The sequence below is a fragment of the Mastacembelus armatus genome, chromosome 15, assembly GCF_900324485.2.
Source record: "Mastacembelus armatus chromosome 15, fMasArm1.2, whole genome shotgun sequence".
NCBI classification, from domain to species: Eukaryota; Metazoa; Chordata; class Actinopteri; order Synbranchiformes; family Mastacembelidae; genus Mastacembelus; species Mastacembelus armatus.
In genome coordinates, this window is record NC_046647.1 from 1627678 (window position 1) to 1648977 (window position 21300).

Sequence of the window (21300 nt, forward strand, 5' to 3'; positions counted from 1 at the left end):
TTTGTTGCTGAAGCACTGATATCGAACTACCTGATTACTGATTATTGCATAGTGTACATGTTGGATGGTATGCTACCGTTTCATTCGGTTTTTCTCGAGTTTCCCATTTCATTTGGTAATTCTTAGTTTCCTGTCTCATTCTGTGATTTTCAGTTTTCCCGTTTTATTCGGCTCAGCTCTTTGTGTTATTTTTCCCTATACCCTGGTTGTAATATATGCAGGCGGACACAGAGGTAAGTGAATACACACAAACGTTTATTTGAACAGGGAGCACGCTGGTCACGGAGATAGACAATCTGGTAGGAAAAGAAAACACAGGGAACAGAAACAGGAGACTAGTAACAAAGTATTGTAACTTGAAGGATGAACTTAGCTTTTAACTCGAAGGAGTAAGGTTCATGTCATGTATACGAGATCGGACAAGGAGGGGAGTGTGGAGTGTGCTTTTATCTGTGGTTTGATGACTGTGGTGATGAGGTGCAGGTGATCGTGATTAGGACTCAGGTGAGGTGGATCGTTGTGATTGTCTGAGGAGGGAGCCTGGCCGATCCGTGACAGTACCCCCCTCTCCACGGCCTGCTCCTGAGGGCCGACCCCGGCGTCATGGTGGTGGTCTTATGGTCTGGGGCCATTCAGGAGGGCGGCCCCTGAGGCAAACGGAGGTTCAGGGCCATTCGGGAGGACGACCCCTGAGGCGGGCGAGGGTCCGGGGCCGTTCAGGCGGACGACCCCTGAGGTGGACGAGGGTCCGGGACTGCTCTGGCGGATGGCCCTGATGAAGGCAGTGGTGTGGAGACTGTGGAGACTGTGGTGGCGACTCTGGGGACTGTGGTAGCTGCTGCTGCGGCGGCGGCTCTGGGGACTGTGGTAGCTGCTGCTGTGGCGGCGGCTCTGGGGACTTTGGTAGCTGCTGCTGCGGTGGCGGCGGCTCTGGGGACTGTGGTAACTGCTGCTGCTGCGGCGGTGGCGGCTCTGGAAACTCTGGCGGCTCTGGCAGCTGAGGCGGCTCTGGAAACTCTGGCGGCTCTGGCAGCTGAGGCGGCTTGGGAAACTCTAGCGGCTCTGGAAACTCTGGCGGCTCTGGAAACTCTGGCGGCTCTGGCAGCTGAGGCGGCTTGGGAAACTCTAGCGACTCTGGCAGCTGAGGCGGCTGGGAAAGCTGTGGCAGCTGAGACGGCTCTGGAAACTCTGGCGGCTCTGGCGGCTCTGGCAGCTGAGGCGGCTTGGGAAACTCTGGCGGCTCTCTGGTAGGAAAAGAAAACACAGGGAACAGAAACAGGAGACTAGTAACAAAGTATTATAACTTGAAGGATGAACTTAGCTTTTAACTCGAAGGAGTAAGGTTCACTTCGTGTATACGAGATCGGACAAGGAGGGGAGTGTAGAGTGTGCTTTTATCTGTGGCTTGATGTCTGTGGTGATGAGGTGCAGGTGTCATGATTCGGACTCAGGTGAGGTGGATCGTTGTGATTGTCTGAGGAGGGAGCCTGGCCAATCTGTGACACTGGTGATCCCAGGAAGAATAAAACTCTTTGGTTCAGCACTTGGGTCCTACCTCTCCTTCTTCTCTCCAGCACCACCACCAGCACATAACAGGTCTGATACAGAAGACTTATGTTTATGATTTATTAGTTTATCTGGTGATTGCAATTAGAGCAAGTAGTAGTGGGGAGTATAAAACTGTATAAATGCCAAACTCCTAGCACACACATGGTAAAAGCATTGACTTTACATGTATTTACCTATAAAAAAAACAGCTAATCCTCATATTGGAGGAGCTGGAAGGCCTGTGTCTGAATACCACCTACATCACATACAGATATAAATTTTACAGACAAAAACACAGAAAATAATTGAGAAAGTTGAGACTCACAATCCACAGAGGAAAAACCTGGTCATTCCCTATGTAGCAGATGTTTCAGAGAAGCTTAAACGGATTTTTGGGAAGCATCAAATACCAGTTCACTTCAAACCCACCAAACTGATATTGCAGTAATGCTTTTGAACTCATCAATAGTGCACAGGTATATCCAGCCTTTGTAACCTGTACACAAGCAGAAATAGAGAACTGACAATTTAAGGAAACTTAAGTGCTGACACTTGTAACTTGTAAGTAAATATTTAAGTATTTTATTAATAATTGTATTTTCCAAGATGTTGATCGATTCTTAAGCTTTATTTTTAAGATTAAGATTTTTATTTTTAATGTTTATTTTTGAATTTGTCTTTTTCTATTACACAGATGATATAAAACATCAGCTGTATTATCTTTTTAGAGATTATAAATAATCCAAACACATTAATCACAGTAGAAAATAAGAAGTTAAGAAAGACACTTGGCATTAGTTTAGTGACTAAAGTTTATTTATATTTTGCTTACTCTGCTGACAGATCCGTCCTTTTAGTATAGCTAACATTGGAACATCTGCCCGGTAAAGTCTCTCCTTTTAACTTCAAACCCCACCCCAGACATCCACCCACCTCACTCAAAGCTTCTGGGGAATAGCTCCAAAACCCACAGGATATGTTTGAAAAAATCTTGATGATTTTAAAACCCCAAAGCAGATGAATAGTAACGGCTGTCTCTCTGTTTCCACGCACTCCTCTCTCTCTCTTTGACTTCACGGAGCTCTGCTCCTTGCTTCATCTGGTGACATCAAGCAAAGGAAGTGTGATTTGGATGACATATTGGTTTTCATGACAGAGGCCTGTGAACCTCTGAAGGTTATTTAACAGCAAAGGGGCCCCTCTTAGGTTACAGTGTGGGAGATGGGCACATCCTAGCCAAAGGCATTGAGAAGAAGCCTTTTTCCAGTGGCTCTGTTGTTGGAATCCTTTACATTTTCCTTTCCTTTTTTCTTTCTCTGTGGATTTCTAGAGGTTTTATCATACATAAGTGTTCATGATTTAAAAATAAAGCCTGTCTTATTCTTTTTAGCACATCTTGATGTCCTTTTTTCTATTTGGTCATGTAAATAGTCCACTGAATGGCCATATTATTTTCTGTTCTGCTTGAAGGTGAAATTTTGCTGGAAGTTAGCTAGTTTCAGTCAGTTCACTAAAGTCCTCATCAGTCTTCTTGGAAAGTCAAACTAATTTCTTTTCCTTCCACAGATCTTTTGTGTTCTGCTGTTTGCCCTAAGGTCTAACAACAATTCACTGTGTACAAAAGCAAAACATGAATAAACCTTAAGTGCACCTGAATGCAACCCCACCATTAAGTCAATGAAAGAGGAGCTGGGGCTACAGGATCATTAAAAGCTCTGGCCTAATGCAAAAGGGCCCTGACTCTGTATTTCTAGTGGCTAGGTGAATTAGCAAGTCAGGGACATTGCATCCCAGGGCACTGATGTTTAGTCTGCTTTCTTAATGATAGTGCTTAATGACAGGGCTTTATTAGCTTCCCAAGCTCTAGGTAAAGTGTTTGTTGTATGGGAATGTGGAACTACTACAGTGACACATTTTGTAGATGAAATACATATATGTAGTAAGTATACCATGTCTTTTGTCACTCAACAGGCAAATCCAAAGAGCCTGCTCTTATACACAATCGGTAATCTTACTACCCAGTCAAACAGACACACTTACCCTGTTTGAACTCACTGGTAATTTGGAATTTAGACTTTGCTTTAGCCACAGTTCATCTTAAAGCTTTTATTTAAAGCTGTGTCAATCAATATTTTATACTGAAAATTAATCAAACTACTACATGTATTGTAAAGGTGTTGCTCAAAGTGGCCAGTTATCAGCAACTCTGCTCTCCAGAGCTCAGAAAGCAAAAAAATTAGGAAGAAAGCAGAAAAATTAGGGAATATCTTTTGAAAAATCTTATAGTAACAGCTTAAATATTAAAAGGAAGGTGAATATTGGAATGTTGTTCATTAGATGGCTAGAAACATGACTTTAATGAATGTTGCTCTTTCATCTGTGTAATTGCGCAAGTTTGCTAGGAACTTTATAAGGTAATGTTAGATGTTTTGAGCTCATTCTGCTGCCCCCAGGTGGACAAAATAGTCTATTAATATGTCTCTATGTGTAATGTAAGCTAAAGTAAAGAGAAAGGGCAAACAAAGGGATGATTTATGTGCCTCCAATCCATACCACTCATTGCCATGGATTGCATTAGGAAGCTTGTGTTCTGTCCAGATTTTAGTGGAACAGTGGAGGTTTTTTAATACATACCTTTTCCTCCTCCTGAGAGCAATTTCAGAGAATAATCATTGAGTTGGGTTAATAGTGGCTTTTCTGGCAAAGATACAATGTCGTCTTTGTGGTGATCTGCTGTAAGAGCCTCTGTGTAAGTATTTAATCCCAGACTTAGCACTGTTTTTTGTGATCTGAGGCCAGTAGGAAAATATTCCAGTCTCCCTACAAAAGGATTTGGCAGGGACAGAAAAACAGGTCCACTCATTCATTTTTCCCATTTTTAGATTGACAGAAATGGCATGACATGAAACAGCTAAGGAGGTTTGAATGAAAGTAGATGCTGTTTGTATATATGGTGAAGGTTATTTGGTCTCTAATTGAATTGATGCATTAGATGTCTTGTGGTAACTGGTAGTTTCACAGTCTGCACATGGATATTTCATTAGTGCCAAATTCAAGTTGTTCCCATCACTAAAGCATAATGGTGCAACAGTCTGAAGGCTCTGAGGTGTACATCTTTGTGCATTTATGTGCTCCCGTTTTCATTTGACATTTTCTCAGAACATGTCATAAGGCTTGCATGGAGCCAAAGAAATCAGACAGCTTTAACGCTATGACTTTATATTTTAAAAGGCAACAAAGCTAAAACGGCTGGCTGAGCTGTCTTGTGTATAGTTAACATGCAGAGGATGAGGAGTAAGAAAGGGAACCTGCTGAGCTGTGTGCTGCTCAGTACATTTCATTTTTAATCTGGATGTCTCTTTAGTGGACAGGCTGGAAATGAACATGAGAAATTATGTTTGATAAACTGTTTGTCTTTTGTGGAGGTCTCTGAATGCAATATAAATGATGTTAGGGTTTATTACTTCCCCTTCTTGCTCCTCTGTGAGTAAGGAGAGGCCAGTACAATTTTATATTATCAAGAGAATCAACTAAACCCTCTCACCTCCCTCAGAAGGCTGTCATTTTTCATTTGGAAACTAAATGCCTTTATGTTTAAGGAGGGATATTGGCAATAAATATTGTAAAGGCATGAAAAAATCATTTTTGCAGGTCTCAATATGAGGTGGAGACAATTTCCCAATGACGGAAAGAGAAGTGCAAAAGTTTCCTCAGTTTTATCCTTTGGTGGATACACACCCCTCAGTAAATCCCCTCAACTGTTTCACAACTTCAATTGAAAATAGTTGGAAGTGTGAAAGTAAATTTAGATGTTGCATTAGTGTTGCATTTCCCCCCTCTTTTTGGGCTTAAAAGCCAAAGCTTTTGATGCACACAAACTTTTTCACTTCCCTGTCACCATATTTGTGTTGTCCATTAAAGTCTTGCAAGTTCTTAACAACTATAACTTTATAACCTAGAGAAATGAAAGATCAGTGTTCTTTATGCAACATTAAGTATTTCAGTATGCCTCAAACAAGGTGTTGTTCAGACAGACACACAAAAGAATTCCTTGAGAGGGACAGGAGAAACAGTTGTATGCACTGAAGTGGAGGACTCATCTTCAACTGTGGACATTCAAAAAATGTAGTATAAAGTATTAGAGCGACTTTTGGTATAAGATGTTGTACAACCGTACTTATTTCACCCATTCTGAGGGATGACCACAGGGACAGTGGGCTGAGCAACATATGTCATTTTGGGAGTCATTAAGGCAATGATAAATTAGGTGTGTGAACTAATTTTATCCAATTCTTCAATTATAAACCATTTTAAGAGTTCCATACATTCTGTCTGCACTAGCCTCAATACCCAGGCCTTGAAGCAGATCACTATGCCTTCATATTTATCTTTATGGCATATACACTACACTATACATTACACTAGGAGTTAGAATTTATTGTGAACATAAATGTTTTTACTTTTTCAGCAGTACAGTATTATCTTCAATTGAGTCAAGAGTGTCATCTAACACTAGTGACTACTGGACAAAATAAATAAATAAATATACACATATAAGTCACTTCGCTGTATAAAGGACAAGGCAGAGGAGTAAAAAAAGTGCATATAGGTTGGTTTACTGATGACCTATCTTTTAACCATTTTGGATCAAAGGGCACTGCTTTATTTACAAGGCAAACTGGAGAGGCAGTGAATCTGAGAGATCAGAGGATGGTGGAGATATTTTCAAGACTGGAATTCCACTGATTATTCCTGGATCCATATGCTTAGACAGGGATAGTTTCAAGAAGGCAGCCCACCACACGAATGTACTCTTTGGAACACAAAGGTCAAGTAAGATGAAAAAAATGGAACATTACTTGGTTTGGTTTTTAAGATTTCCAGTAGAACATTGGTGTGATTAGACCTGTTGGCTTACTTTTTGTTTTTAACAAATGCAAGGGCCAATGTTGACTCTAATAGGAACAGGAAATGAGGAACGCCTATGACTTTGCATGCTGGCATGCTACATTAAATCTCCATTTCCACCCACATCTGACCAGTGCCCTTACATAAGCAGAAACAACAGGTGTTAGCAATGGTTAGACAACACTAAACTGGGAGAGGAGAAGCCTTGGAAAACATGACATCTATGCAGTCAAGCAAAGTCCCTTTTCATGTGTGTGTTTTTATGAGTATAGTTTGTTTCATGTTGTGCCCACTGCTTGTTGCACGTAAAGCTGTTGCTTCAGAGGCCCCACATCAGGCGCCACTTTATGTGCTATATTTGAACCCTGTTCCCCTCAGGCCTCCCAGAGTGCCTTTGGATTAAGGTACTCTACAGTATGTCCCCTAGATGAATGGCTCCAGCTCACAGGATGTGATGGCTGGCTCAGAATGCAACAGGATTCTTGCTTCAGTGTTTGATTTCCACACTCTTACATCCAGAGATAGGCACAGTTTTTCAAACTGGACACACACGAGCATTACAAGGGGACATGGAGAGAGAGACATGAGGCAAATATAGCCTTATACATGAGGTGAAAGGGTCAGGTGTATACTTGTGTTCTAAAAAGTTGGTAATTGCAGTTAGGACCAATGATTTGGCTTGCTCAGCAGCTCGGTTTGCAGTTGCATTAAGTGTGACACACAGCTGCAGTTTACATATTCAGTGTGGCTTACACTATCTGAGCATATAGTACCAGCCCAACACTTGTGGAAGTGGGGGAAACTCGGAGGACTAAAGGCCTATACATACTCAACGAGAAGCGAGAAGTTTGTTCTCTCTCCTAACCCTGTGCTAATGTGCGGTTATTGGTAAACAAAATGGATAAGATATTACTTTGCATCACCCACAGTGAGACACTTTTGAACTTAAATGTCATGAACTTACCAGCTGTATCACAGTCTGGTACTGGAACTGCTCTGTTGCCGAGCGTAAGGCGCTGCAGTGGGTGGTGAAAACTGCCCAGCGTATCACAGCGACTTCACTTTCAGTCATTGAGGACGTCCAGAGGAAATGCTGCCTCACCCTGCCCATAGACTGTTTGACCTCCTGCCCTCTGGGAGGTGCTTAAGGAGCCACCGCAAAAAGACCAGTAGACTGAGGGACCGCTTTTTCCCCACAGCTGTTACTTTACTGAACTCTGCCCCCTGCTGACCCCACTGTCCCACCCACACACCACTGCACTTTCCTCACTCCTCAATATACTTAGCCCAGCAAAACTGTACATTCAGATCACAGAACAGTATCCACCTACCCTTTTGGCAGTTGTGGCCTAATGGCTAATGACTTGTAACCTGAAAGTTGTGGGTTCGAGTCTTAGGACTGGCAGGAATTGTCGGTGGGGACAATCTTCAATACCACAACTGAGGAACTTGAGCGAGCACTGAGTGGGTAATACAATTCAATTCAATTCAATTTTATTTGTATAGCGCCAAATCACAATACAAATCATCTCAAGGCACTTTACAAAAACTAAAACTAAAAACCCAACAATTCCCTTATGAGCAAGCACTTGGCGACAGTGGAGAGGAAAAACTCCCTTTAACGGAAGAAAAAACCTCCAGCAGAACTGGGCTCAGTTTGGGCAGCCATCTGCCTCGACCGGTTGGGGTGAGTGGATAGAGCAGAGAGAAAAGAACAACAAATAGACACTGCAGGTTGGTGGGACCAGTAACTGCACATCAGCGATATACAGCTTCAGGACCAGGGACACCTGCAGAAGGTACAGAGAGAACAGAGAGAGAGGGAGAGAGCACAAACTAGGGGAGAGAGAGAGCACAAGGTTAGTAACATTCAATGGTGGAATATACATGAGGTGGGAGGAGAGAAGAGAGGGGAAGGGAAGGGGGGAACCATCCTGAACCATCTGAACCATCCCTTAGCATAACTAAGGGATGGTTCAGGGTTGCCTGAAGCCAGCCCTAACTATATGCTTTGTCAAAGAAGAAGGTTTTAAGTCTAGCCTTAAAAGTATAGAGAGCGTCTGCCTCCTGAACCCAGGCTGGGAGCTGGTTCCATAGGAGAGGAGCTTGATAACTAAAGGCTCTGCCTCCCATTCTGCTTCTGGAAACTCTGGGAACCACAAGTAGACCTGCACTCTGAGAGCAAAGTGGTCTATTGGGATAATATGGTACTATGAGGTCTTTGAGGTATGAAGGAGCTTGATTATGAAGGGATTTGTATGTGAGAAGAAGGATTTTAAATTCTATTCTATATTTTACAGGGAGCCAATGAAGAGAAGCCAATATAGGAGAAATATGATCTCTCTTGCTAGTTCCTGTCAGGACTCTGGCTGCGGCATTCTGGATTAATTGGAGGCTTTTTATGGAGATATACTATCCAGATAGTAATGAGTTACAGTAATCTAGCCTTGAGGTAACAAATGCATGGACTAGCTTTTCTGCATCATTTTGAGACAGGATGTTCCTAATTTTGGAAATGTTGCGCAGGTGAAAGAATGCAGTTCTAGAGATTTGTTTTATGTGTGAGTTAAAGGACATGTCCTGGTCAAAAATAACTCCAAGGTTTTTTACAGTAGTGCTAGAGGCCAGGGTTATGCCATCTAGAGTAGCTATAATTTGAGAAAAGTTATTTCTGAGATTTTTTTGGCCCAAATAAAATGACTTCTGTTTTCTCCGAGTTTAAAAGTAAAAAGTTACTGGTCATCCAGGCCTTTATGTCAGTTAGACAGGTTTGAAGTCTGGTTAACTGGTTTGTGTTAACAGGTTGAATAGATAGATATAACAGAGTGTCATCTGCATAGCAGTGGTAATTACCACTGCTATGCAGATGACACTCTGTTATATCTATCTAGAATAGAGTGCTTCCTAATGACATATCCTAAAGGAAGCATGTACAGGGTGAACAGAATCGGTCCTAGCACAGAGCCTTGTGGAACTCCATAACTAACTTTTGTTTGTGTGGAAGGTTCATCATGGACATGAACAAACTGGAATCTGTCCGATAAATAGGATTGGAACCACTTTAACGCTGTTCCTCTGATACCAGTCACATGCTCCAGTCTCTGTAATAAGATGTTGTGGTCAATGGTGTCGAATGCTGCACTAAGGTCTAGGAGGACAAGTATTGAAACAAGTCCATTATCTGAGGCTAAGAGAAGATCGTTGGTAACTTTCAACTGTGCTGTTTCTGTACTATGATGTGCTCTAAATCCTGATTGGAAATCTTCAAATAGTTCATTCCTGTGTAAGTGGTCTGATAGCTGCTTAGCAACAGCTTTTTCTAGGATTTTAGAAATAAATGGCAGGTTGGATATTGGTCTATAAGACACCTGGATCAAGACTAGGCTTTTTGAGTAAAGGTTTGATTACTGCAGTCTTAAAGGACTGTGGTACGTAGCCTGATACTAGAGATAAATTTACCAAGTCCAATAAAGATGAGTTCATTAATGGTAGGGTGCCTTTAAGCAGTCTAGTCGGGATGGGGTCTAAGAGACACGTTGATGATTTCGATGAAGCAACTACTGATGTAAATTCAGAGATCTATGGGAGAGAAGCAGTCTAAACATAACTGAGGTCCTACAGATGATTCAAGAGCTACTGTAGTAGAAGATTCATTTATTGCAGGTATAGGAAGCATCTGCTGAATTTTATCTCTAATAGTTGTGATTTTATTTGTAAAGAAACTCATAAATTCATCACTGCTGAGAGCTAAGGGAACACTGGGCTCAACAGAGCTGTGACTTTTTGTCAGCCTGGCTACAGTGCTGAAAAGAAACCTGGGATTGTTCTTATTTTCCTCTATTAGTGATGAATAGTATGCAGTTCTGGCTTTACGGAGAGCTTTTTTATATGTTAGTAGACAGTTTTTCCAGGCTAGAAAAATTTCCTCTAAGTTTGTGGAACGCCACTTCCTTTCCAGCCTTCGTGATGCCTGCTTTAAGGTACGAATATGTAAATTATACCATCGGGCTAGTCTTCTCTGATTCACTAACTTCTTTTTCAGAGAGGCTACAGAATCAAGCATTTCACGCAGTGAGGTTACAGCGCTGTCAACAACATGATCAATTTGGTAGGGAGTGGGATTGAAGCAGCTGCCCTCCACTATGTTTATACTTGGCATAGATGTAAATAAAGATGGAATCATTTTCTTAAATTTATTAACAGCGTTGTCGGATAAACATCTGCTGTAGTGGAATTTTCTTCCAAACGCTGCATGATCCATCATTTTAAATTCAAAAGTTATTAAAGAATGATCTGACAAAACAGGATTTGGGGGAAAAACTATTAGATGTTCAATTTCGATGCCATAGGTTAGAACAAGATCAAGGGTGTGATTGAAAGAGTGGGTGGGTTTATTAACATTTTGAATGAAACCAATTGAATCTAATATAGAATTAAATGCAATGCTGAGACTATTATTTTCAACATCTACATGAATGTTAAAATCTCCCATTATAATAACTTTATCTGATCTAAGCACTAAATCAGACAGGAAGTCAGGGAATTCAGTTAAAAACTGAGTAAGGGACAGGTGGACGGTACACAGTGACAAGTAGAACTGGTTTTTGTGTTTTCCAGTTTGGATGTGAGAGACTAAGACTAAGTTAAAATTGTTCTGAGGATGAAAGTTTAATAATAAGTTTGAGTGGAAGATTGTAGCTACTCCTCCACCTCGACCTGTGCTTCAAGGACCATGATAATTTTTATGACTGAGGGGGGTTGATTCATTCAGACTGACATATTCATCCTGCTGTAACCAGGTTTCAGTAAGATAAAGTAGGTCAATTTGGTGATCAGTTATCAAATCATTTACTAACAGAGATTTAGATGAAAGAGACCTGATATTTAATAGTCCACATTTGACAGTTCTGTTTTTCTGTTCAATAAGAGGAGTGGTCTTAATTTTTATTAAGTTTTTATGAATAACTCCTCTTCTGTTAACTTCTGATTTATTTGATTTATATGTTCGAGGGGCAGACACAGTCTCTATGTGGTTTGAGGGGGGCGGCGGCTCTAAGGAAACTGCAGAGAGGCGTTTTAGACTGAGTCTCTGCATCCCGGTCCCCACCCTGGATTGTCAGGCTTTAGGTCGGCTAATAAACTCGGCCAAATTTCTAGAGATGAGAGCTGCACCATTCAAAGTGGGATGGATGCCATCTCTCGCTACCAGACCGGGTTTTCCCCAGAAAGTGGCCCAATTGTCTATGAAGCCCACATCGTTTGCTGGACACCACCTAGACAGCCAGCGACGGAACGACGACATGCGGCTAAACATGTCATCGCTGGTCAGATTGGGGAGGGGTCCAGAGAAAACTACGGAGTCCGACATTAATTTAGCAAAGTTACACACCGACTCAACATTAATTTTAGTGACCTCCGATTGGCGTAATCGGGTGTCATTGCTGCTGACGTGAATAATAATTTTTCCATATTTACGATTAGCCTTAGCCAGCAGCTTCAGATTTGACTCGATGTCGCCCGCTCTGGCCCCAGGAAACATTTGACTATGGTCGCTGGTGTCTCTATTTTCACGTTTCTGACTATGGAATCGCCAATTATCAGTCGGTTTCTCAGCGGGTGTGTCGCTGAGCGGGGAAAATCTATTAGAAACGTGAACAGACAGGTGATGAGCCGTGGGCTTCTGCTTAGGAGTATGTTTCCGTCGGACCGTCACCCAGGCTAATTCTCCAGGCTGCTCCGGAGCTGCCCTTGGACCGCTAACAGACCCTGAGTTCGTTGGCTCCACACCAGCTAACGGGGCTAGGGTAGCTGGCTTTTGTTCGAAGGTGCGGAGCCGCGCTTCCAAATCAGTGATCCTCGCCTCCAAGGCTAACAGAACCTTACACTTATTACAGGTATCATTATCGCTAAAGGAGGCAGAGGAATAACTAAACATGTGGCACACCGAGCAAGAAAGAGATAGAGAGGGAGAGGCCATGTTAGCTAAGCTAACTAGCTAGCTAAGCTAACCGGTAGGCTAACGAGCGCTAAGTCAGGAAATAGCAATAAATACCGGTCAAAATAGAAAGGTACTTGACTAGTACCGGAATGTAGCAGTTAATGAATTGTTTAGAGTTTAGTTAGTTTTTAGGTGTGTTAAACTATAGCTAGTCTGTTGCTAGTCTGTAGACGAACTATACAACACACACAACACGATACGCTTGCAAGACAAAAGTGATTCGCTTACCCGGAGAGCAACACCAACAGGGGGCGATGATCAATTTCCCCAATAAATAACTTAACTGCATGTCGTTGCCTTGCAGCAACAGTGCATATGTTAAAATCTAATCTGTTATGCTTGTTATTGATTCTCTGGGAAAGAACTATCCACAGCAAATGTATTTTTTATTTCTTATGGAAAAATCATTATGACTTATGTTCTAAGGACCATATCCTCCATATCTCATTTATGACCTCCAGTCATCTTGCCAAACTGCCGTATTTTCCGGGCTCTAAGTTACACTGAGGATAAGTCACTTTTAGTAAAAACTAAAGAGAAAAAAACATATTTAAGTCACTGCGGTGTATAAGTCGCAGTTCTATTTATACTAACTATAGTCTAAATTAGCCTCTGAAATTCATTCATCTGTGTCAAGTAACATTAAACAACTGCACCAACATCGGGCTGGGGGGAGATGAAGCAGCGTCTCCTCCTCCTCTCTCAGGCTGTCTGAATGCTGACACTCACTGTGTTTCAGCTGCAGACTTTATTACCTGCACTTTGAAGTCTGCAGTATAGCTCTTTCCTTTGGGTGGCATTTTCACTTGTGTTACAGTAGGAGTTAGAGTTTAGTGTGAACATAAATGTTTTTACTTTTTCAGCAGTACAGTATTATCTTCAATTGAGTCAAGAGTGTCATCTAACACTAGTGACTACTGGACAAAATAAATAAATAAATAAATAAATAAACACATATAAGTCGCTTTGCTGTATAAAGGACAAGGCAGAGGAGTAAAAAAAGTATGAATTTCACAAGGGCCATGGACTGTAACATCTCGTGTCACTTCACATTTGTTTTCCAAAGTGTTTCTGTGACAAAAAGTCAGCAAACACAAAATGTCTTCTCAAATTATCGCAAGAACTACATCTCAAAACCAACAAAAAGAGAGTATAATGCCCAATCTCAGTGGGGTGAAATCAGTCACCCTTATGGCATCATGGTTTACTCGTGTTAAGTCTTCAGGGTGGGAAAAATGACCAAATGTTCTGCATGCCCAGTGGTTAGTTTTATTAAATCATTCAGGCTGAGTCTCTCTTAAAACTATTGTCTTATGTTTGAGGAAATTGACAAAAAATATGGCAGATGTTACCCTTGAGGAAATACTAAAGAACTTCAAACTCTACTTCATTCTCTTTGTTTACCAAACAGTCCATAAAAACCTGTGTTACTCCCCTGAACTGTCTCTTTTCATTGTTCCAACTGGTTTTCATTCTATATGAGAGCAACGTGTATACATGGAGATGACAGCAGGCTTCCAGGCTGAAATGGACCAGTCCGAGGAGCACACAGAATAAACAAAAAAGATAAGAATGGGGATTTGATTTGACATTTCACAGAAGAGATTTGTCATTAGTGATTTTCCCCACCTTGCTGTGACTCATGTAACAACATCTTTAGTGACCCTTGTCAGGATTCAGCAGTAATTGATAATGTCAGATGAATCCTGGCTCCCTCATTATGCTTGTGGAAAGGTCAAAACAAGGAATATTGTTTTTTCTGGCTGTGCGTCATGGCCTTGGCCTGGCAGTCTCTCCGCCCATCTGTTTTTAATGTTTTTGAGCCTGGAACAATGTAAACTACCACACAAAATATTTATAATAAGTTTTCCTGTCTGGACACAGTAATAAACCTAGCTGGATAAATTATTTTAATTTCACATACCATCTCCACCAAAAGTGATAACATTATATTTGCTAATGCAAAAACATTGCAAATATTTGCATAATTTAGTAAAGTTTCCCAATGACTTCAGAATGGTGTATTCATTTATTATTATAAAACTAGCCCAGTTTTAAAATACAATTTAAAATATAGTCTGCAAAAAATATATTCTGAGTGTGTGTGTGTAAAACTCCCCAAAGAATGTTAATAGAGGATAGGTGTGTCCTCAAAGGGAGCTACAGCTTCAGGAACTCACTAAAGTGAAATCTAGACTTTAGATTTCATAGATGCCAGTTAAGGGACGTTTGTGTAAAGTGTTTTTTCTCCACATCAGCTGAGCGTTGCAGTCAATTATTCGGTAAATGGTTGTGGGCAAGACATTCCCAGTTCTACTATATAACATCATTGAACTCAAATGAAAGGTTTGTGTGCAATCAGATAGTGGAAATTCTATGAGTCATGATGTCGCTCCACTTTTCGTCCCTGGCTCAGGCTACACATGATGATGAGTCATCTGGCATGTTTCTTGATTTTTCGTTCATCCATCATTCCCACCAGGTCATAAGACTGATCGTTACTTAGACTATTTCTTGTTACTGTCGAGATAATGAAATGTTTTCAGGGTTCATTCTATAAGGCTGAAAGGACAAAACACAGAGCTTTTCAGGAGCTTGGTGATCAAAGCCTCTGAAATTGGTACTGTGATTTTTGCTTTGATGATTGAACATTGAAGCTCTATTATAAGTATATTATGAATGAATCACAAAGGGAATTTGAGGTATTCAGGCTGCTGACATGTAATGTAACATGTAATGTAACATGTAACATGTAATGTATAGTATGTTGGCATAAACTGTGAATGTAAATATTTTCTCTCTTTCCTTCTTTGCCTTGCAGGTCCTCCAGTAAGTAGACCAGATGCCTTGTGTGACCTAATGTGGTAAAGTGACTTTACTTATTTTTATATTTCAGTGTGAAGTAGATAAACTAGACTTTGGTGCTGAAAAATAACTCTTGGTACTGAAAACAAAATCAGAACTGAAAAATAAAACATTGGCATTGAAGGATTAGTAATGAAAAGAAAATAAAAATGAAAACTGAAAAAATATATATAATCTTTTGTTGATGTAACATTTTTTAAATGCCAACGTTTTTTTTCAGTTTCACTTTTCTCTGTTTTGATGTGGGAGGGCTCTAAGGGGCGGGGCTAAGAAGACCCTGATTACTGCATATTCAGCAGCAAACTACAGAACCAGAAGAGACATCTGGCTCCACACCAATGTCCAGTGTGAGCAATTAAATCTGTCCCTCTCTGTTTTTCCACACAGAGTGAGCTAGTTTGAAGATATTTGTTAACTAACCAGGCTATCTTAATGACATATACATATCAATTTTGTGCCCTCTAATTTGGATGTTGATGTAATGCCATACAAGTGCTATAGTTAGCATATATCTTAAGACTAGGCCTTAGCTAAGCAGCTAGTTAGCTAACCTGTGGTTAATGGTAACGTTAGCTAAGTCTCTCGTACTGTGGTGACTTTTTGCTTCAGTTCAGAGGCCAGTGTGACCGCTGCTGCTGCACAAGGTCTCAGTGTTCTAACACAAAATATGTGGCAGACTCATTATCCAGAGTCAATGCTCAGGGTTTGAACTTGTCAAATCTGCTGCTCATGTGGCTGACATTTGTGCTTTTTTCAGTTGCTTTTAAACATATTAATGGCTAAAGTCTGATAACACTGTAATCAGCACAAACTGGGCTACAATAATATGTGAGTAGCATGTTTATACATGATTGTGTTTTTGAGAAAAAAGTGTTTATGCATGGTTAGTGAAAAACAAAACTTTTTAAGTCACTGAAATAAGGCCATAAAAAACATACAGAACATTGGTTCACAAGACTTTTAAGAAATGCATCTTGTAGTGTAAAGTGTTTGCTTCAAAATGATGTATAGTCAACTTGTTCACTCATTCACAGAAAACAATACACTGATTTAAATTTTCACTTTTTGTCCAGAAAGGACATATGCAGGAAGGTGTGTCTGATCATGAATAGTTATGTGATTTACCTGAAAAGACAAAGACCCGCATAATGAGCCTTTCAGTCAGGAAAGTGGCTGTGAGGGAATTACTGCAATGCAATGCAGATGCAAATATTTGTCATCTGAGTCGCATTTTCCTCTGAGGACAAAGTAAACTATTGTCTCTGTCTGGAACATATGAAGTGCTTCTTCAACCACGTAGCGTGCCATCATCCAAATACGCAGAAAAAGTGAGTAAATTTTATGATGAAGCTTGACGTTTGTTTATAGGCCGTTTATGTTATTTTCGGGGGGCGTGCACATAATTACCTATTTCACCTGAAATTATTTCCATATGAACAGTGCGCTCAGTGCGAGGCAGGACCACATTGGCTATAATGAGGTGAGACTAGACTTTGACTTGAATCATTTCATTTAAAAGAAGACAAGAAGACAAGCTTTCTAGCCATATATTTCTTATTTTTATGAGGCAAGTATTCGCTGAGATTCTGGTTGTTTTATTTACGTGTCTGTGAAGAGAGATGACAGAGACAGAGAAGACAGAGAGCGCATCCTATCTGCTTTCTTTATTTTACAAAAGCACAGCTTTTTGTTGTTATTATGAGTGTATACAAATCAAACTAGACCCTTTATAGATCCAAATGATATATCGATCTTATCTGTACAATCAAAACTGACGGAGTAATTTAAGTTTGTTTCGGCGTTATCAGGAGAAGATCCCACAAAGCGCATCGGCGCGTTAGCCGACCCCTGCGGGTTGTTATGCAAATTATATGGAGTATATGTAGTAACCCTGTCCTTTAGCCCTGCCCCTCAGAGCCCTTCCTTCCACACCAAAACGCAGATAGAAATTTGAAACTGCTTCATTGCCAGTGTTTTATTTTTCAATTCCGACTTTGTTTTCAGTGCCACAGCTTAGCTGTCTGGATATAGTGGTAGTCTGTCCATTGTTCAATCATATGGTTCTTTCTTCTGTGATGATTTTTTTGGTTTTAAATTGTGTTTCAAAATGCTTAAATAGATTCTTGCAAACCATTAAGCCATTTAGTTCTTCCAGTACCTGACCTCTAAGAGCAGGTGGTGGTTAGCTCTGGTTAACAGTGTTGTCTTCACAAGAAGCAGGTTTTGTGTGTGAATCTGCTGGTCAGCTGGGGTTTCTCTGTGTGGAGTTTGCATGGTATCCCTGTGTCCATGTGGGCTTCCTCCTAATTTAGTGACTAACTTGCCTGTTACTGTAAATGGTCCAAGTGTACCCTGCCCACTTAAGTGCCGGGATAGGCTTCAGCCACACACAACTCGCGCACGATAGGTGGATCACATCCTTGGTTAAATGCATGCCAATAGTTGAAATTAAACCTTTGTTTAAAAAGAAAACTGCTTCACCAAGGTTTTGGTCCCAGCTTCACTATGAGTCTGACATTTGTGCAGTCATGCCAATTTTATGATATCTAGTTCCTACAGTTGAGGTTTTGAGGTAAATAAGATCAGACAGCAACATAGATTTTCCAGTAAATTAAACACAACAAGTAAACAGTTGTTTACAGAGAATGTATCATTCAATCATCTTACAACTGGCTGCAGAGCAAGCAGAATTTCTTTTATGCAGCATGACACTGATCAGATATGACATTCTGAAGTGGAAACAGTATAGAAATATTGTACTTTGTACTTACTTTGATGAAATTTTGCTTAAGTACAAGTAGAATTATCATTGTATAAATCTACTCAGGTAAAAGTGAAAAGTAGCCTTTTTAAAATTTTTAAAATTTACTCAAAGTAAAAGTTACTTAGTTACTTTGCAGTGCATATAAAATAAGGCATGTCGACACGTGACGTAGGAAACTACATTTCATTTATTTTACTGCTCTGTTTAACAAACATTCAAAATTAAAGTGTCATAAAAATAACATGATATGACATTTAAAATACATTTGGATTGCATGTCGTATTTTTGTGCAAAAACATCCTTCTTTTCATCAACTCTAATATTGCAGTTGTGCAAATAAACAGGTCACTCTGACTCAATTAAAACCAAATTCTTAAAGTGCATCAAGTATCAGACTGCTCTACCAGTCAAATAACCAAAAAAGGTTAAATACAGCCAGGGGTGGTCGTCAGTCTTTTTATCTGCATTAGGCTCAATATCCTCTTCAACTGTAGCATCAGGAGGATGGTCAGTGTTGATTGAGTCACCCGGTTTGACTATTGTCTTACTGTTGAGTAGGCATTATCATCGTACATCAGTCCTATTTATATAGGTCAGTAGGAGCCTACTGGAACCTACCAATTTAGAAATCATGCTAGAGGGCTACTGTGTAGAATAGGTTCAGAACTTCATTTTTATCCCACAGATCTTTATTGTCGTCATTACGTACATTACATAAGTTATGTCCTTAAGTTTAAGCACAACAACTCAGTTATATTTAGGCATTAAAACATGTTGGTTAGGTTTAGGAAATAAAACACATTGGTTAGGTTTAGGCAATGAAATACATTTTTCATTATTTCTTTTTTAATCAGTATCAGATGTGATTTGAAATGTATAATACTTGTGCAATACTTAAAAATATATATACTTAAGTAAAAGTAAAGTTTACAAATTTTAAAAACTACTTTAAAAAGTATAAGTACACAAAAAACCTACTCAATTACAGTAACATAAGTAAATGTATTTTCCACCCCGATCACATTGATTATCTTGTTACACCTGTCAGTGTGTGGTGTATATTAGGCAGCAAGTGAATATTCAGTCCTTGAATTTGAGGTGTTGGAATCAGGAAAAACAGGCAAGTGTAAGGATCTAAGTGACTTTGACAAGGACCAAACTGTGATGGATGTCAGATGTCTGTGATGTCAGAGAATCTCTCAATCTGCAGGCCTTCTGTTGGATGTTGATGACAGCTGGTGGTACTGACAAACAATTGTATAAGGAAGGACAAACAGTAAATGTGACAAGGCTTATTGATGACGAGGTTGGCCTACTGATTTCATTCATCCCTTTCAAAAAAGTTCCATGTTTGAATTTTTATTAAAATGCTAGAAAATGAGAAAACACTGGTCTTTATGAAGAGAAATATTCAGCGACTATAGTGGCGAATAGGAAGGCTGTTAAATTTATAATTTTGTTCACCTAACAAACCTATTCAGGCCATGTGAAGTGAGTCTATTGATTCTTGCCCCATTTACAAAGTTCATCTAATGAACCTATTCAGGTTAGTGGTGAAATGAAACTAACATGTTGCCATGACTCAGCTTCTCACTAAACTTCACCTGAATGACTAAGAATCTTCACGGACATCAGTGATAATAGGAAACACACTCTGACTCTGACAAAGTAAAATACCAGTAGAGGTCTTCCATAAGCTGTCAATCAAAATCTCAAAACAATTAATATCTGTTTGAAATTAATATTCAGTCACAAAAGGAGATGTTGTTTTGACTATTAATTGCTAACATTTTACTTAATATTAATTGTGGTTCATATGTGTGTCTAGGTCCAGGAATTGTACAATATCAGTCAGCTTCTGGGTAAAATAATACCAGTTAAAAAAAAAACGGGCAAAGCAAACTTCTGTTCAGCAGAGAAGTAACCCATACCACATGCTCTACACATTATAGTCAAATATAACTCGGCCCATACCCCCTCCTGCCTGCCTATTCATTCAGGAGCACTTTGCGAAATGGAAGCCACATGTTGGAGGGGTACTGTGTAATTCAAGTGAAGGGTTCCTTCCGGCAATGGGAGACCTTTGCCCACTGCAGACAGCCCCTGGAGAACCAGTAACTAATGTGGAGGCGCACCTGTATGTGCAGCATGTTTAGACTCATCACCTGGCCATGTACCTTCATGCACTGTCCACTCATCTGCATCAGCCACACTGACCCAGAACCCTCAGAACTGAAGTAGCTATACTTTTCTATCAAGTGGATGAGAACACTTTGTAAAAACACTTGGAGAAAGCACTTACATAGCAATCTTACATAGTAGATAATAAGTATATTATGACAATTAGTGTGTGGCATCTACTGCAGCAGAGTTAGGGTGAGAAAAAAATGAATTTAAATAATTGTAGTATCAGGCTGCAACCTAAGAAAATTGAAAGAAGTGAAGGTGGTCTGAGTACTTTCTAAATGCACTGTAGTATACTGCATTTATCAAGAGAATGGGTAAACATGGAATGTGTAGTTGAGTTTGTATTCACTCAACAGAGGACAGGGGAAATTAGAAATCAAGGGCTGTGTCTGATATACTGTCTTAGTGTGTGGTATACATTTATCCAGTGAAGACCAAAAACTGACATGGTGACATACAGCAAACCTTGCAAGGGCAGCACTGGTTGTCTTTGTTTTTTGTCTGAGTACCCATGTGTGCCAGGAATGATTTTTCCTCTACTGCTGCTGGCCAGCAGTCACCCACCCACCAACACACGTTGGTCTTACTATACTTGTGTGAACAGTCACTAACATAATGCACCCCCTATCCCCTTACTGTAACCTTAACCACCCCAACCTAAATCCTTACCTTAACCTTAACCTTAACCTCAATGTAACCTGAAGTCTTAACTCTCCTTACAATGCTGAAAGGTCCTCACAAAATGGTGTTAAAGTAGAATGTGTCCAAACAGCTAAAGGAAGACATACACGCACATAATTTTTCTGTTGGGGAAGTGGACTGTACTCCTCATGGATGAATATTGTTGACATGCTAGCCTTCAAGAAAAATCTCCCCCATCAAAGCATCAGTGTCAAGATTTACTGTTATGACTTCTAACCAATTAGTGTTGCATCCTTTACTTAAGAGCTGTTCACACAGACTGCTCTGACTTGTGTTCTGCTCACTCAGTGAAAACAAAACACACCACTTCTGGCAGTGTGCTCTTTCT

The 21300-nt window shown here is 40.2% G+C and overlaps 1 protein-coding gene across 22 annotated transcripts in view; it reads left to right on the plus strand.

The window, feature by feature from the left end:
- Positions 1-21300, plus strand: part of col13a1 (collagen, type XIII, alpha 1) — a 126418-nt gene that overhangs the window by 32238 nt on the left and 72880 nt on the right. For all 22 annotated transcript variants that reach the window (XM_026308685.1, XM_026308688.1, XM_026308704.1 and 19 more), the window contains exon 3: positions 15276-15283. In XM_026308685.1, coding sequence (XP_026164470.1) covers positions 15276-15283 — 8 coding nt within the window. The remainder of the gene's footprint in view (positions 1-15275; positions 15284-21300) is intronic.